Source organism: Grus americana, unplaced genomic scaffold (assembly GCF_028858705.1).
Source record: "Grus americana isolate bGruAme1 unplaced genomic scaffold, bGruAme1.mat H_25, whole genome shotgun sequence".
Lineage (NCBI taxonomy): Eukaryota > Metazoa > Chordata > Aves > Gruiformes > Gruidae > Grus > Grus americana.
In genome coordinates, this window is record NW_026561344.1 from 40,315 (window position 1) to 57,690 (window position 17,376).

The window sequence follows — 17,376 nt, forward strand, 5'->3', positions numbered from 1 at the left end:
CGTGACGGGGCAGAGGTGCGCCCGCCGCGCTGGGGTGGGATGAGCCCGAAGGGCAGAGGTGGGGGGGGGGGCGGGGGGGCAGCTTTCGGCTGCTTGGACCCTGCCAAGGGTCTCCCAGAAGCCACTTTCCCGCTCGGTCTTGCTGCAGAGCTGGCAGCAGCAGGACGGGCTCGTGTCCTGCGTTTTGCAAAATCCCGCTTTGTAACCCGCTCTTCCCGCTGCAATCCCCTCCCGCCTCCGATGCGCAGGCACGGCTCTGCGGGGCTGCAGTGGATTTGCACGCTCTTTGTTTGACTTAAAGTGTGTCTTGCTTTAGCACTCAGTCATACGTTGTGAGGGCCAGAGCCCTGCTTTTAGCTTGGCCTAAAAGGTGCAAAGCTGTGATAAAAAAACCCAGTGTTAGTACGCTTTTGCACTTCTCACTGTAGGTACAGACAGGACTTGAGTGATGCCAGAGGAGCGTTGGGCAGGAGTTGAAGGAGAGCTACGTCTTATTTTTTATCCTTTTCTTTCTGTTCTCCTTCAACAAGAGCAACCAGTTGTAAATACTTGGGATGTAGGCTTCAGTAATTGAAAGGATAATTTGGCACAGGAAATAGTCAAAGGCAATGTCTCACGTTAATCAAAAACCTGTGATAAAAGAACAGTACAGTCTGTCATCCGTAATTAGTCCTATCTTGAACTCCGGAGGCTAACGACATCCAAAACAGCAGTTTGAGCTCGGGAACAGTGAGCCATCGCAATATGCAGCCCAGCAGGAGCCAGAGCTGCTCGCTGACTGCCAGCTCCGTCCCCGCCGCCGCGTCTCCCGCGTGCGTATCGCACCTCTCGTCGGCTTGCGCCAGCCCCTGCCATCCCAGGCGTCCGCTTTCCCAACCGCCCGCGCCGCGCCTCTGCCCCAAGGCACCGGCCCAGGCAGGGGGTGCCACGGCCGCGTCCTCCTCCTCTGGGGACGGCAGGCAGCTCCGAGGGAAAGCAGGTCAAGGTATTTCCCTTCTAGGTTTGTAACGCTCAGCCGGGAACCTACGTTTCAGTGTTACTGGGAACAGCTTATTAATAGAAAGAAGGAACCGATGATCCAGGATCTCGCAGTGAAAGAAACGTGACGTACTTTGAATTATTCTGCACAGAATGCGATCTTCAAAAACATCATTTTCCTTTACACTTGAAAATTACAGTCTCTGCTTTTGAGTTATTGGATGAGGAAACAAGAAGCAGCGTTTGTGTGATGACTGAACGAGAGATTTCTCTACAACGTACAAATGAAAATTCATTACGAACATAATGCAGCAACAGAGAATGCAAATGTACAGACATGGGTAAACGGCAAATAAATTCAGCAAAGAGAAACACTGTGTGTTTAGTGGAAAATGACACAGTAAGGTGTCTCTGAACGCTTAGAAGAAAACCACATTAATTCATTTCAGAGCTGGTTCGTTACCAGATTTTGATAACAGTGCTACTTTGTGTGGTGACGGTGGAATTTGTTCTGAAAGCCTGCTCCGTCCTCGCAGAAAATACGAGTGCACGGCGGTGCAGTAGTGGTCACGGATGGCAAGAGAGGGTAACCTGGCTAGGAGATGCTGGGAAGGACGCAGAGCACGGGTTTGGGCTGATGGTTTAAAGTACAACTTGAGGTCACAGACCTGGAGATCTGCAACCTGCTCCATCTCAGTGGAGACTCCCTGGAGCAGGACACGGAGCCTTTCCCTCTCCCCCACCGTGTTTGGAAGGTGAGTACTGCCTCACATCCCATATGGGAGAGCAAAAGGGGGAGATGGTCTTAAGGTTTGCTTTGTTCGTATCCGTAAAGCATTCTGAAGTCTCCATAGGTTCGCTTGGAATCGTGCACCTCAAATACACGGTACCAACCATTGCAGCAGACCACGAGTGAGCTGCAACCTCAGGGATCAGCACGTGCCTCGTGAACGTCCTGAGCCAGACCACAGTGCTCTGCCCTGGGAGGGCTTCGGTACGTCCTTTCAACGTGTCTCAGTGATGCGAGGGTTGGAAAGGTGGTGTGGTTTTGGTTTGGTCTTTAAATCAGTACAGGAACTGCTGTTGTACCATTGCTACATCAAAAGTTGTCAGTCAGAGGTTTGAGGAGGTTGGGTTTTTTTCTCTGCTCCTTTTAACCTTCTTTGTTTTTGCAAATTAAAAGAAGTTTCCCCATCAGATTCAATTTCTACTTCAAACAAGTAGCATTTATGCTGGGGAAAAACTCTTCAAACTGCTCAGAAATTGAGCAGTAAATCAATGGCAGCTTCAGAACAAGTCAGTGATGCTGAGAAACCAAAATGAAGTCCTGGATTGATGGGAAGGTTTTCAGAATGACACACAAGTCAAAACCACACCTTTTCGGTTCAGATCTCCGGATATTTGTCTCTGAGAAGCTGATTCTTCCCCAACCGGCTCAGAGAATCGACAAACCCCCATGAGAAGGCAGCTATACGTTGTAGGTACCCCGAGACTACCCAACTCAGCAGCTATTTAAGCACACTCCAGATTTTCCAGCACCAGATAACGTCCCACTGACGGCTTGTCTCCATGCCCCGTGCGACACATTTGCTTACCTGCCTGGTTTTAGATAGGAGTAAAGCTCTCCTTTTGCTTATTCACGAGTAATATCATCACAGAGAAACAGAACACGCAGAAACCAGCTTTCAGGTGCTCTGAGAGCCACCTTCCCGCCCCAAGGAAACTAACTACTGGGGGCTGAAGATACACAGGGACATACACGGTCGGAAACCAGGAGGGAATGAAGCGTGAAGGAGGAGCCGGCTGCTGGGCGAGCAGAACTGCGCCGTCCCGAGGAGCGAGGGTGCCCCGCGGCAGCAGGAGCTTTGCTGTTCCTTCTTTTGTTTGGCTCTACCTTGCAGCACTGGTAGGTGAACGAGAGGGGAGAAATGACAGAGGGATCTGAATCTCAGCTCTGATGGCTGTAGTACTACGGGTAGGTTTCCCGGTGGAGAAAGCACTGCAACGTATCTTAGGTATTTTTAGGGTAAAGGGACCATGGGGCACAGATTAACCGTCCTGGAGCACTAACACTGCGTGAAAAGGCATCGTTATATTTGGCATGTGCTGCTTTCTGTCGACAGCAACCTGTTATTTGACTTCAGTTATTTATTTTTGTTAAATGAGGGCTACATTTCCATGTGGTACGTTTTTAAAGTGTTAACCTGAGGAATGGGATACATTTCAGGGGACATAGGGGCTGTTACTCTTTTGCCTGTCTCTTTTTGATATCGAAGCTGTTCTGGAGCGGCTGACACCCTGGGTTTGTGGGCCAGGCAGCAACAGAAACACGGTTTCCTTTAAGTACCTCGCTTAGGAGCAGGATATGGAAATGATACAATTAATCATCTACAATTTCTTGCAAGCACATTAGAATGATGCAAGCGTTCATCCAAAGGAAATCTTTTCCATGGCCTTGCTTAATTTTGTTGAATAGTCTCAGTGCTGCCACATCCGGACTCTCCTGTACCTGGTGGCTCATGCTCAGGCTTCTCTTGTTCCTACTCCCTTCGCTCAATTAATCCTTCTTCCTTATGTTAGCTCTGAAAAGTCATCTTCTGCACTGGCTCAACATGCCTGCTCTGTGATTAATCTGCCTCATGCCTGAGCTCTGAGCCCATTTAAAAAGCCTCAGCAGCCTGGGACTTCCTACGAGGTTTTTCCATTTCCTTTTCTTATTTACTGTAGAAAATTGGTGATGGAAGAAAAAAAAAAAAAAGAAGTTCCCCTTTTGCTCATGGAAAATACATCAGAAACTGAATGTAGCTTCAAGGAATAGCTAAGGTCCATCTGGCTAAAACAGGAAGGCAGAAACAAAAAGGGGAAGATGAGAGTAAGAACATCTGGATTTTATTCCCAAGAAACCTGTGAATCGACTGAAGCACTGAAATACCTAAACTGCCTGTTCTAATTCACCCTGGCGCATGTGGGTCCTCGCTGAAAAACAGGGATAGCGAAAGGCGGGAGAGGCGAAGCAGAGATTCTATAGAACATCAACTAAGGTGAGGTTATCATCCAGAAACCTGCTCCCACAGTCCCTGCTTCCCTCCCTCACTGACTCGGGTCGTTCTGAAACGCTCGCTCTCGTGCCTCATTGCATCATGCTCACGATGGACCAGGGTCCAGCAAGTGCGGGTTTCTTCTGGGGTCGGGGGGTGCTGGAGCGCGTCTCTGTGGCCTCGGCCGGTCTCTTCGTGTGCCTGTTCTCCTTCTGCAGAGGCCAGCACCGCCTCGCTCCCTTCTGCTGTGGGTGCGGAAGCGCTCGGGAGGTGCGGGTGCTCGCATGCGGTCCCCTGCAATGACGTTATACCAAAGTTTTCTGCGCTGAAGTACACAGAGGTGACTCAAAAAGCAAATACATAATATTTTTATGGTTGGATGTGTTTATCACTGTATCACAGCAGTATCTCATGATGTGAGTAATAGTTATAAAAGCACTTTGAGCTTATTTCACAGTAAATGTTTTGTGGCTATTCTCTATTTCTTCCCCTCGCATTTGAAACTCCTGAGCTGTGTCATCGCTGTTTATTAGCAGCTCAAGTCCAGCACGGTGCGCAGACCCGGGCCGGGTGAGGGACAAGAGGTGCCTCGTGCAGGGCGCGCAGGTCCGGCAGGCGCGCGGGGCAGGACGCTGCTCTGCGGGGCTCGGGCAGTCCCGGTGGGTTTCACGTTCTGTGGCAGAACCCAGTTTGGGCAACCTGTGTGAGGGAAGGTTTCAGTATCAGGTGAAATATAGTAGCTCGCTTTCCAGCATTGTAAATCTTCAGGAGGGCAGAACTGCATGGATTGCCCTTTACCCAAACCCGTAATTTCTCTGTTAGGGAAGAGCAGCGTTTGTAAAGAGCTTTAACCTCGGTGGCCCCCGCGTGCAGTCGCTGACCAGTTACAGAGCAGCGTCTCATGGGGTACGAAGGCAGCAATAACTTCTGTATTGACACGGAACAAAATTTAATATCTGCTGCATTTTCCTCTACGTAGGAGGGTACTTTCTGCAAGGTAATATGCTGGCAATTCTGAATAATTCAAGTGGCCAAGGGCGCTTCTAAATACAGGCACATGTACCTCAGACCTGCATCCCTCCCTGAGATCCCCTTCTTCACTTCTGGAACCCACCGAACCCTTCTTCTTCTCTTTGTGAGGATGTGGTGCACGTCTGTGAAATTATGAAGCTTTACTTTCCTCAGCCAGTGACTAGAGTACCTTTGCTTTCACCCAGAGTGCCCATTAAAAAAGCAGCCCATGCAATCCTACAAAAAAGCATGAAAGTAAACACGGGAGACTTGTCACAAACTGCTCCCTTTCCGCATCACCGTGCACACCGGGCACGGCTGCTCCTGCTGGTTGAGAGGAATTGAAACAGGTGCTGTATTAATATTTATAAGTCCTTACTGAGACACTATTTGATCTGCTCAGGAGAAATGCTGCACGTGGAGAGCGTTCTGTGACCTGGCTCTCAAGCGCCCTCCATTCTCCCGTGCTTCTTGCGCACATTATGCACATCGCCAGCGGAATTTCATATTATTCATAACTTGCTTTATATATTCCAAAATGTCTGAAGAGAGACGTCGATGTCCCTTTTCTCCCCAGATCTGGCCAGGAAGCACTGCTCTCTGAAAAGGAGCCTCTGCTCAAACAAGCTTAAAAATAACAACCAGACAAGCTGGCAGGCGGCTCGGAGGATGCCCTGCCTCCAGCGCAGGCTTGCGGCCCTGGGATTCGGCGCTCCCGGCTCTGCCGGTGCCGGGAGGGAGGCAATGGGATCAACACCGCCTATTTCTGCTGTTCTTGGGGTTTTTGTGAGTGACATCAGTGGAGAGAAATTTTGACCGAAAACGGCTGGGGACAAAGCCCTCCACTGGAGTCTCAGCCTTTGCACGGCCGGCAGCTCCCTGCTCCATCTTGGTATTCTGCTGGTGTAGCAGTGTGTAAGTGCTCGCCAGTTCTTTTCAGCATGTCATTACTGGGCTATTAGCTGCCTGTGAACTGTGTAATTGAGACAGAGCAGATTATGCGTACACAGGAGACGTTGCCTCATGTCCTCGCCTTCCCCCAGACCCGCTGGCACGTGTCCTGCCGGTGGCCGCGGCCGCCTCGTCCCACGACAAGGTTTTGTTCGTCGGCGCTGGTGTCACGCGGTGTTATTTCTGCAGCTGGGTTGAATGGGCATAAAGACAGGAGAATAATGGAAGGTGAATATTGCAATGACTTTTCACATGAATTCGTACCAAATTTTGTGAGGAATGATGGATAACTTTACGAATAGGTAGCAATAAACCAGATACTCATTTAGAAGGAAACAGTAGAGCCAGGCGAGCCTTAATTCCATGGCTCTTTTTCACTGAATTGTCAGTGATCCAGGTATTGTTATTGCTTTTTTTCCGTTGGCAGACTCAGCAGCCAAAAGGAGCCGCTGTGAAGTCTCAGCTGACCTCTCCAGAGCACAGGGACAAAATACTTCCCAGCCAAACCCGCCGTGTATCGAATGATGTGCTGCAGAACTACAAGGGCTGATCGGAGGTGATCTGCCGTCCTGGAGCACCAGGTGACACTATGTGATGTAAACACATATTGTTTCTTCATTGACAGTTTCAGTAAAAAAATAGAGTAAGAATGTGAAGCCTGGGGACAGATGGACAGGGATATTAAGAAGCGTATCCATTGCAGAGGCTTAAAGAGTAGCACGGATGCACGACAGGGTCTTGTCTTGGATACGTTTTGGGACATCTTCCAATTTATTATTTTGTGATAGTGCCTAAACACAGGTGTGTCAGCAGCTTACCACATGCAATGATGCCTTCTGGTCAGCCGTGTACCAGAAAACAGAGGAAAACCAACAGTGCTTGCAGCGCAGTGGTTTCCAAATGGTTGCGTAGGCGTTTGAATAATTAGGTCCAGGGATGACAGCAGGGGATGGCATGCCAAGGTGCCTAGGAGGAGCTGGTCAAACATTTTTTATGAAAACAGGAAAAATCTATTCCAGTAGAAATATTTATTTCCTGGATATGTTTAATAATTTTCTTTGAAACATTAGCAATAAAATTAAAAATTCCCATGGAGGAACACAGAGTGTTTCACCAGCTGACCGGTTGTTTTGGTGACTCAGTTTCTGGTCCCTCGTTCCGTTCCTGTCGCTTAATGGCGACTCGGGAACAGCCCCTGGGAGCCCGCTCCCCGCAGCCTGCCGCAGCACCTCCGTGTCAGCCTCTGCCCGCGGCAGCAGCCGTGTCTGGGGTCCAGCTCCCCGGCAGGACCAGGCCACCCGGCCACTCCTCCTCCTCCCGGCGTCATCGTGCTGACCAGCGCAGCAATCCCCGCTGCCCACCGGAGTGAGGCGTCCCGCAGCAGCCTTCTCCTTACAGACTTCGCTCAAACCAGTAGAAAGGAGAAACGGGTGCTGGCGGTGAGGTCTCACTGGTTATACTTCCCAGGGAAGGCGCCGTCTGGGCAAAGGGAAACTTCCTCGTGGAAATGCTCTGAGAGGTGAATGCAAGTGAGTCAAGGTGTGAATTTAGCTAAACTGGCACTAAACCCTGTTCTGAGTCTCCCGAATGAAGGTAAATTGAACCAAAGTCCCTTTGATTCTGACACCATATTAGAGATTTAATGATTCAGCTAATTGTGTTGCCTCATTGATAATGCATAATTCATTGCGAATTTCAACTCCACAGAGTTCAGGTATTTTTCTGGTGTGACATTTTGCTTTAGTTCTTTGTATGTAGGGAATGGTCCCATGGATGGAGGGAGGTGGAGAGCCAGAGGGAACTCAACCTGCTGGAGGATTTTGCGGCAGACCTGGAGTCAAAAGACTTTTCAAATCCGTATCGATTCAATATTGTTTTATTGCTCTGCACTATGGAGAATACTGAAGGGGATTGGCAGCCAGAGGCATTTCACGTATGCTGTCGGAGGTGCCTGCTGGAGCGACGTGGGCCAGGTCCATCCCGCGCGCGGACCGCAGCCCTGGGGAGATGAGACCCACACTGGCGATGAGTGGGGGCCCTGGCACAGCGCGGGGGCAGGCGGTGGTACGTCCCGCCACACCGCACCCGCACAGCTTGCTCGGCTGTTGGCACGGCTGAACCTGCCGGCGGGAAGGGAGATGCTGCCCCTGCTTAGCAACAGGACTAAGGCAAAGGCTCACGCTGTTAAATAGCTCACTTGATCATGCTCACATCCGTCGTACTTGGAAATACCTGTTCTCTCTCCACTATTTTGTTTTTTTTAAATTTTGTGGAGTTTTTTGCTTGTCATAGGGCAGCATTGTGCTTAAGGGACATGAATTTTGTCTGCACTTGGTTTGCCTTTCTGAGCTTTTGCCTTGTTCTTGTCCGCCTGGTACTGCGCGCTGTTACCAGCTCAGATCTAACACACCAGCACAGTCTTTGGGATGCAAGTGCACTTCTCTTTTCTCCCACGGATGCCTACTGGCAGCAACAGTAAGAAGGATTTCTCCCTCCATAAAACCAAAGCAGAGGTGAGGAGATTTGTTCTGCCAGTGCGGTGATAAACCACGAGAAATCGAGCTCCATCTGCCAGACCCGGCTAGGCAGATCTCCGCCAGCTTTCACATCTGAAGCGGAGACCAGCGGCATTGCTGCACTATGTGGGCAGGAATGAGCCAGGGAGACATTTCCCAGCATGGGGAGAACAATTCTCTTCCTTTCTCAGGCAGTTTTTTAAGTATTAGCAACCATGGTAACTGGAATAGAAGTGGAACCAGTGCGCCGCGCATTCAGCTTGACACAATTATCTTTGCAGAACAGTCATGTTAAAAATAAACACGACTTGCACCAGATTCCTCAGCCACCTCGCTCTGTGCCGTGCGGGAGACCTGCCGAAAGTTTGGTGTAGTTTGGCCGAGCGCTTTGCACACCAAGGCCTGTGCCATCGGACGGTGTTGACGGCGTGTCTGCCCATCGCCATCATTCCTCCTTGAGCTGCATCTGCGGCTGAAGAGGAAGACCTCGGTGGAGCCCCCTTCTCCACTAGCGTGGAGACTGTGCAAAAGAGGGAGAGGGCTCTGGGGTGGACATGCCCTTCCCACCTAGGAGACATCAGCGTCCGTGGGTGTGGGGGCAGCAGAAGCCTCCGTGTGCCCGGGGGGAGGCAGGGAGCTGTGTGTGTGTGGTGGGCACCCGCCTTTAGGGCTGTTCTGCGGCAGCACAAGCTTGGTCAGAGTTAAACCCGGCGTAACAAAGGCTGTGGGCGCGGTTTCACCTGTTTTAGCACTGCAGCTTTAGCTCTACAGTCCAACACACACACACAGGGTATCAACGGTTGGCCTAGATCAGTAATAATTCAGATTTAACTGGTAAGAGGGCATCATCCATCGACAGTAGAGCAAACTTTGGATAGCAAGGGTCTTGCTTTGGAAATCCTAGGTGAGATCAGTTGAGGGTGCACAGATTGTATGCTGTGTCTTAAAATAATTGCTAGAAATAAGTTTAGGAAGAAAAAAGGATTTGGATACTTAATTTTGTCAATGAACATACTGTGATTTAAAACTCAGAATAGTTTCGGTTTGACATCTCTGCCTCACATCAGTATATACTCTACAAGAGACGGCAGAATGTGGGGAAAAAATCATTATCAAATTGGTCTTGTTTGAAATCAGCCATCCATCATTAGTTTGTGCATTTCAAACTGCACTCACACTCAGTGTCGGGCATGCGATATAAGCCCAACGTGCTTTTCTCATTTGTAATGTTGTGATGAATTCCTCCTCCATCTTCGGCAGATGAGTAGGATTGAAAAGGGCCACGTCAAATACTCCTCCAGTTTTGTTTGCAAGCCCAGCACATTGGGCTACTGGGCTTTGTCAGGAATAGGTCTCTGATAAATTCACGGTGGCAAATATTTCATAACACAAAATAACACAAATTGCTACTATGGTGCTGTGGTTTTATTTCCAAATCCATAGAAGCTCCTTGTGTTTGCACCAAAGTGGGTGAGGACACCCCGACTAACCGGAGAGGGATGGAGGGAAGTGTACCTTGCGCACCACATCACTCCTTGTCAGAGTAGCAATTAAATCATTAAGCAAAAGCACATGGAAAGAGGGAAGAAAGTTTGAGTATAGGAAGTATAAATTTTTTTTCCCTTGTCTTTTTTAGTAAACATTGTGGAAACCAAGGGAAAGGCATAGACTGCAAGCTCTTAACCACTAAAGATTTTTGCAAGAGTCATTTCCGCAAATGTCTTACATTCCACATATAGATCTTGAGTCTATGCTTTTAATGGACTGACAAATGTACAATAACCCCAGATGACTGTTACTTCAGTGCTTGGCTATACAGATAAGAGGAATGCTTTCTTTTGATTGAGATCTTAAATCAATTGTTCCTTTACCCAGTGTCTAGTGGTTATTATCCAAGGAGAAGATAAAGTTCAGATGGCAAATTGTTAATATTGTAAGAAAAATGTCTGTTGTGTCCTGCTTAAAGTTTCCTGTCTAGATGAAATACATTCTCCTATAATATTTAAGATTGTGTGTAATCCATCAGAGTACATATTTGATCAGTGGCCATACTCTCACTGCACCGTCAGGTTTTACAGTGTAGTTCTGTAAACTCTGCCTGCACCCGGCAGCGGTGGGGAGCGGAGCCTCGCTGCCCGCGGCTCCCCGGCTGCTCTGCTGCTCCTCCCAGGCGAGGGACGAGCTGCTGCAAGGCTGGGCAAGACCTTGTCCGGGAAAGGAGCGAGCCGTGCCGCAGCAGATCCCCTTGTCCTGCACCAGAATATCAAGGACTGTGCTGCTGCCAGCACGGAGCTGGAAAAACAGTGCAGAGGGGTCGCTTGCTTCACACTTGCCTGTCCCTGCCGTTTCCCATCGGTGCAACGTGGAGGTGGAGGAGAGCAGGAGCTGTAGGTCAGGCAGGAGGGCTGTGGGATGGGGTGTCCTGCCAAGGCCATGCCTACCGAGGACTCACGTCAGGAGAGAGTGTCCTGAGCTGTGCCACATCATGAGTCAATTCGGCAGGACAGGGCGTGCATCGGGCAGATAACAGACATGGTATAATCCTGTGCGTTCACATCCATTTCCTGCAGCCTCTCCTCCAGCAGTGTTGTACTCTCTGCGATGGCCGCTGGACCACCCGACCGTTTGCTCTTGAGCCACCAGCACTTTGGAACTGGAGTCCTTAAAATGCTTTCTGGGATCGTTCATTGCCTTTTCAAGTTCCATGACTACAGTAAAAAATGAAAACCATTTCAATGTTCTTCCTTTAAATCCTTATATCTATGTTACCAAAGGTACCAAATTTCCTCTCAAGCACTCAGAATACGTACTCTCACATTTGCTTCCCAAATGAGAAACAACTGTAATTCTTCATCTACTCATCTGTGATTTAGTTTGGCTCATAATATTTCATACCAGTTTGCTATTGAATTTTCACCTTGTGTTATTGAGAGAAATAGTACTGTTATTTTCTAATGGTGACTCACGTTGCACCTTATGAACTTTAACTAGTCTCAGGGTCATTCTCATTGACAAATTGCTGTAGGCTGCTCAAGTAATTACTCGTCCTTGGGAAGATGTATATCCTTTATTGAAGGTATCCTAAGAATAAACCAATCTCACTATTAGAATGTCTACTCTATCATTAGAAGATTAAATACTTATCCTTTTGACCAATTCATGCTAGTCTTCGAGAAGCAGAGATCTAGCCAAAAGTACTCAAATCTACTCCATGAAAGGCTAGATGTTAGAGAAGGTATGTAATTAATATGAATGTATATAACGGATTCTGATACATTTCTATTTTCATTTCACGTTGGTGTTTTAGATCTGACAGTGATCACCAAGGAAACTAAAAATCGCTGGTGGCTCTCCTCATCTCCAGCAAAGCTGAGTTCGATGCTGCTGGTTGGGGACAGCGTGCTTTGCTTGGGCCAAGGACAAGAAGCATCAAGTGGTTCCCAGGTAATGGCTCTCTTGTCTGTCTCTTGGGTTTAAAGCCATCTCAAGCCCCCGGTGTGATCTTTGACAACTGTTGTTGGAAGGTGAGCTCTACCACAACTAACCTGGGCCTGAAGGAGGCAGACCAGGACCCCCAGTGTCTTTTCCTGGCCCAGAGACAGGCACAGGTACAGCCAGTATCCAGCAAACGGGACTCCGGTCCGGCTGGTATCTTCGGGGGCTGCCACAGCAAATGTGCACAGAAGTCGATAGCTGAACTCACTTGATTCATTTGCACTCCTGCATGCTAAGTCTGAGCCCACAGAGGTATGGCTGCGTGTCCTCTGTTTCGGTAAACAGCTGGAGCAAGGGGGACACCCTAAATCTGAGATGTGCCCGCTACGATAAGAGCTCAGTGAATTAAAGCAAACCCTAGTTCCATCAAAATCAATAGGAAAACTGAAAGAAAGCTCACAAACCAGGATTTGACCCCAAATTCGGTAAGGAAGCAACAAAGAGTGAAGAAACTCTGCCTTAGCAGACCCCGGTTACTGCAGCCACGGAGCCCAACTCTGTAGCAAGCTCAGACCCATGTGTGCAGGGCCAGATCCTTCCCATCACGTTCTCCTGTTGGTTCAGATTCAAGGACCTGACATAAAAGAGAAACCCAGTTTCCACGTTGCCCTCTCAAACCCGTTTTATTTCCTGTCTCCTTAACCCAGAATTTGTGGCGGTGTCAGCTGCTGCTGTTGTGACAGATGCTGAAAGAGGCTGGCAATATTTTTGGTGCTAAAAACAGTACTTCTTTGTCGACAAACTGTTAAAAAAAAAGATTTACTGTTATGAGGCTCTTTCCCCTCAGGGTCATTTTCTAGAGGGAATAACTTTGGCTGTGTCAGTGCAGGACGTGTGGGGGCACAGCACCAGGGCACGCGCAGACACCAGGGCCCTCGGGGAAGGACAGCGTCCTGCGTGCTCGCACAAGTAATTCGCAGTCGCGGCTTGTCCAGATATGAATATCTATTCACGCCGAGTTCCTTTTCAGTTTTCCTGCACTAATGAGGTTCTGCTTTAGGTCTGGTTCCCACTGAGAGGCAAAGCAGTGGCTGCAAGCAGGTCCCGGGGAGGCAGAGCAGGAGGGAGCACCGACGGGCACGGGTGGGAGCACAGCCCAGCTCCTCCTCCTCCAGCCCAGCAAGGTGGGGCAGCTGGAAATGCCTTCTCCATCAGCCCCGGTGGCTGCCAGCGCTCTGGAGAGACTCGAACAGGATGGGCTGTAGGCTTTGTTCAGGGCCACTCGTGTCCCTGGGCTCGGTACCCAGCCTCAGGCCAGAGGAGGGATGCGGGGATGCGCCGCTGCTCGGTGCGCAGGGGGACGGGCATGGGCTGATGCTGCAGGCTTCCTGACAGCCCCGGTCCCGGGCGAGCGCTCTGGTCTGCTGAGGGGTCAAACGCAAAGTAATTCTTCTGAAGTTCAAAGGATCTTGAGCCTATTTACGTGCTTAAATTATTTTCCGCATTGGTGTGTCACGAATGGTTTCGTTAACTTCCTTCCAGCTGAAAGACAGCAGCCCCGCTCCAGGACTCATTTGTCCCACACAGCTTTGCTGATGACTTCGTACCGCAGCGGAAAGCGCCTGTGTCCCCCAGCCTGTCTCTGCCTGAGGTCTCCTCGTTTGTCTTCCACGGAAGCAAAGGGTGATGTTTCCCACTGGTCTGGTTGATGTGCTCATGACGAACCGCGTGTGTTTAATGCGCGGCCAGAGCAAACTTCTGAGTGCCACTTTATGGACATCACGATGATGACCTATTCCCTGCCCCCCCCTCCAAGCGGTCTCTTTTTTCTCTTTTTAGTATGTCACTTGGAGAGCTTGTGCTGCACAGTTCGTGCTTTTCTTGCTTTGGGAATTAATAATGACAGTTGTCAATCCAGGACATTTCGCCAATGTTGAATGCAATGGCTTTTTTTCCTCAAAGACACTTTGGGGATTTCAAATGATCTTTTTGAGTGCTGAAGGAAATCATGTCGCTATGCAGCTCCATTAAAGGCTTTACAAATATTCTTCTACAATAAGTGTCTCCTGCCTGTACTACATTCCTGATTTTTTTCTATTGACAGGAATCAATAGCAGCATATATGGGGAAACAGATAAATATATATCTAGCTAACGAGAGGTAAATGGCCCTTCAGAGCAAGTTGGCCTCACAAATTTCCACTTGTCTCTGCATTTTCTTATTTTTTTGATAAATATTCAGCTACGCATGTTATCCCGCTCACCTTGAATGTATCTAAACTCTTCAACATGTTTTCAGCATTTTGCAATGTCAGATGTTGCTTCCAGCTGTAAGAGAAATTATCTTTTATAGTTCTTTAAAGTAAAAGCAATTTGGAGCATTTACATCTGCAGAAACAGTAGCTCCTTGTGGAGTCCAACACCCAAGAGGTGCTTGTTTTTATACGCTATTGGACTCTATCAAAGGCAGCATTGTAGAGCAGTTAATGATTGCCTTTTCATGTCAGTTTTCAAATTCTTGTGTAGTGTCTTTATTATTCATACCAATCTGTCTTTTAGATCATCTTCCATAGACACTCCAGATTAAATTTTCTTCATTATCATTATAGAACTAGATGAATAAGTGGCACATCTGTTCATGAAGTGGTTTATTATCTGTTCTGATGAGGTTTTGGATGAATAGTGGAATGACTTAAATATGGAGCACAGAAATGCATACAGGTTTATGCATAATCTTAAATTCATAACCAGTAGTGCTAACTTGAGGAATCTGATTTTATACAGAAGAGGCAATTATTAATTAATGATCTGGGCCAATTTATCATGAGGGCCAACTTAATGAGGGACGAGACAGAAAACAAACCTGCATGTGAAATAGCACTAATGAAGACCCACGCATTGTTTAACCGGTTCTCGTTCCGTCACTGCAAAGGATAACTCTATAAATATTTTATAAACACACCATTCTAGCCATGTACAGCCAAATTGCACCAATAAATCTATTTATCTAGAAGTTATTTCCTAATTTCTTACAGCTGCATCATTTACAAAGGAGGACGCTGATCATTTGTCTATCAAAGAGACAAAAAGGCTGAATTTTCCACGCCCCTAGGGTAGCGGCGGTTTCCACGAGCGCTCCCAAATTGCAGCGTGCGCTCCGTCCCCTTCGCCTTTGGGTCCGGTTGTCGCACCGGGAGGCGGAGCCCTCGGAGGCAGCTCAGGATGGACACGCAGCCAAGGTTTTCCAGCTGCAGGTCAGGCTCCCTTTTGGAGAGGCTGTTTTTCTTTTCCACGCCTCAAACGTCGCTTGAAGTCCCCAGGAAGATGCCCCAGTCCCGGCCGGGTGCCGAGGTGGGAAGGGAGCGGAGGGAATGCCGGGGTCTGGAGTGAAAAACGCCTGCTCCGCTCGGGTGCACGGAGCACTGTTTGACGCCCCAGATGTTTGGGGCGGCACCTCCCTGGTTGGCCCCCTGCGGATGAGGCAAAATGAAGCGTCGGATTCCTATATGATCTTTGTGTGTTTGTCTTGGGGATGTGAAATCTAAGTGGTTTGTGTGTAAAAACGGAGCCCGTGTCAGACGGAAGAGCTGCATCTTGAGCTCCAAGTGACAAATCGCTCGAGCTGCGGGAGCTGTCATGGTATGTACAAGGTTGCCAGGAACAATCAATGAAATTATAGCCTTGTACTACATGGTTGTTTATCTGCTATTATGGAAATAAGGTACCATCAAAACTGTTGAAAAAACTTGAGGATTACAGTATGCCCAATTTGGGGATATGACAGCAACATTTAATCACGTTACTCTGACAGGTTCTGTTTAAAAAAAAAATAAAAAAATCACAAACTTCCACTGTTGTTGCCTGCATACCGCTGAAAGGATAACAATTAATGTTATTTGTCAGCTGGTACGCAAGAGCAAAGTTGGATATTGTATAGTGTCTCAGAAGGCTGAAATCCCCGGAGCAGCACACGTAATATAACACACACAAGGATGCTCATTATTAGTATGGCTTTTCTACCAAGCAAAAGGGCCCAGCAGATAAGTAATTTTCCTGGATTTCAGTGGAAATCTTACGTGAAAGTACAGCGTGGCAGACAAGGAGCGCAGTACGGCGCTCGGTGCAGGGCTGCTGGGGCACGGCTGCGCGACACCGGCTCTGCCTGGGCTCCGGAGTTCTCATTTAATGGGGAAAAAAGTGTTTGGCTAATCCCACTTGATTGTCTTTTGCTGTCTAGGCCTATGTGGAAATATTTAACTTCCATCTGAAAATACATAAGGAAAATTAATTTAATATATCATTTATGAACAGATCATTTTTACACTCAAAACTCTCTGCTGTTAATAAGGCGTTAAGAGCTTAATTTTGGGCTTGAGCTCAGATCTGGGAGAGAAGAGGCGTTCCCAGCCTCCAGGCTCGGGCCTGGGGGATCTCTCAATTACAACATGTCAGGATTTTTATTAAATAATGTTACTTGAATAATGACACTTTTAAAAACAGTGCAGAAAAAGCAGTTTGCCCCAAAACTGTACTCACACCGTACTGTTGCCTCCATTTTATTGAGAAGCTTTGCTTTTCTTACTTATTTCCCAGATTTTACAAGTCAAAAGGTCTTTACTATGGCTTTCATGCAGATGTATGATTTGAACTTAAATGGCTGTTGTAGGAATTTTAAATACTTTTTAAAAAAAGTTTAGTAGAGGTTAGCTTTAGACCATTGTTTTTGTGATCCGTCATACTGGCAGATGCCGCACTGAACATTTTTGTCTACTTCTGAAGATAGCATCAATCACCTCTGTTCTTGACAAGCCCTAAGGAGAAGAACATTTATCAGTATCTATTAGAGCAGTCTAAAAAAAAAAATTCCAGAAATGACGTTTTATAGAGACAGTATGGTCTGGTGGGAAAATAGCAGAAGCTTGATGCATTCCCTCGAAAATTCTGTGCTGCCTCCTTATATAGTTGCTGTCATCACAGCATGCACACACCTCATTCCTCTTATTTTAGGAGATCCTTTTTATATATTTTCACGTCAATCCCATGGGGGGAAGATTCCAAAAGGGGAATCAGGGGACCAGACGCTGCTCAGCTGGCAGAAAACCTACGCAAAGCATTGAGCCTACAATTTTCTGCTGGCTCCTGCCCCTGCGTGCCCAAAGCCACACAGGAAGCAACGTCTGATGCAGGGATTTGCGGGGACTGCGTCCAGCGGAGTGTGATGCCCACTGACACGCCTCACGCCGTAGCGAGGCAGATGACTGTTTCTCCAAATTCGCCTTTATTAGCAGCAAAACCTCCAGGTTTGCGTTTCCTCGCCGTCGCCCTCGTTGCCCGTCGCGGGAGCAGCTCCGCTTGTGCGAGCTCTCCTGGTAGCCAAGGGGTCAGGGTGCTGGGCTGCGGGAGACGTGCAGGTCCCGCGGGGCACGCGGGTGGGTTCGGGGGTGCTGG

General features: G+C 48.2%; 1 protein-coding gene across 13 annotated transcripts in view; it reads left to right on the forward strand.

The window, feature by feature from the left end:
- The window catches only part of LOC129200276 (uncharacterized), a 41,075-nt gene extending 25,317 nt beyond the window's left edge, over positions 1 to 15,758 (forward strand). For 5 of the 13 annotated variants that reach the window (XR_008574837.1, XR_008574835.1, XR_008574844.1 and 2 more), the window contains 2 exons: positions 6,406 to 6,559; positions 11,802 to 14,938. Coding sequence is in view for 2 of the 13 variants with exons in the window: in XM_054811594.1 (XP_054667569.1) it covers positions 11,802 to 11,938; positions 12,990 to 13,304 (452 nt within the window). In the remaining 11 variants the exon portion in view is untranslated. Of the gene's footprint in view, positions 1 to 986; positions 1,973 to 5,952; positions 6,207 to 6,405; positions 6,560 to 11,064; positions 11,269 to 11,801; positions 14,939 to 14,963 lie in introns of those variants that run through there. The other 8 variants (XM_054811594.1, XM_054811595.1, XR_008574838.1 and 5 more) reach the window with 7 other exon arrangements.
- Positions 15,759 to 17,376: the final 1,618 nt, after the last annotated feature.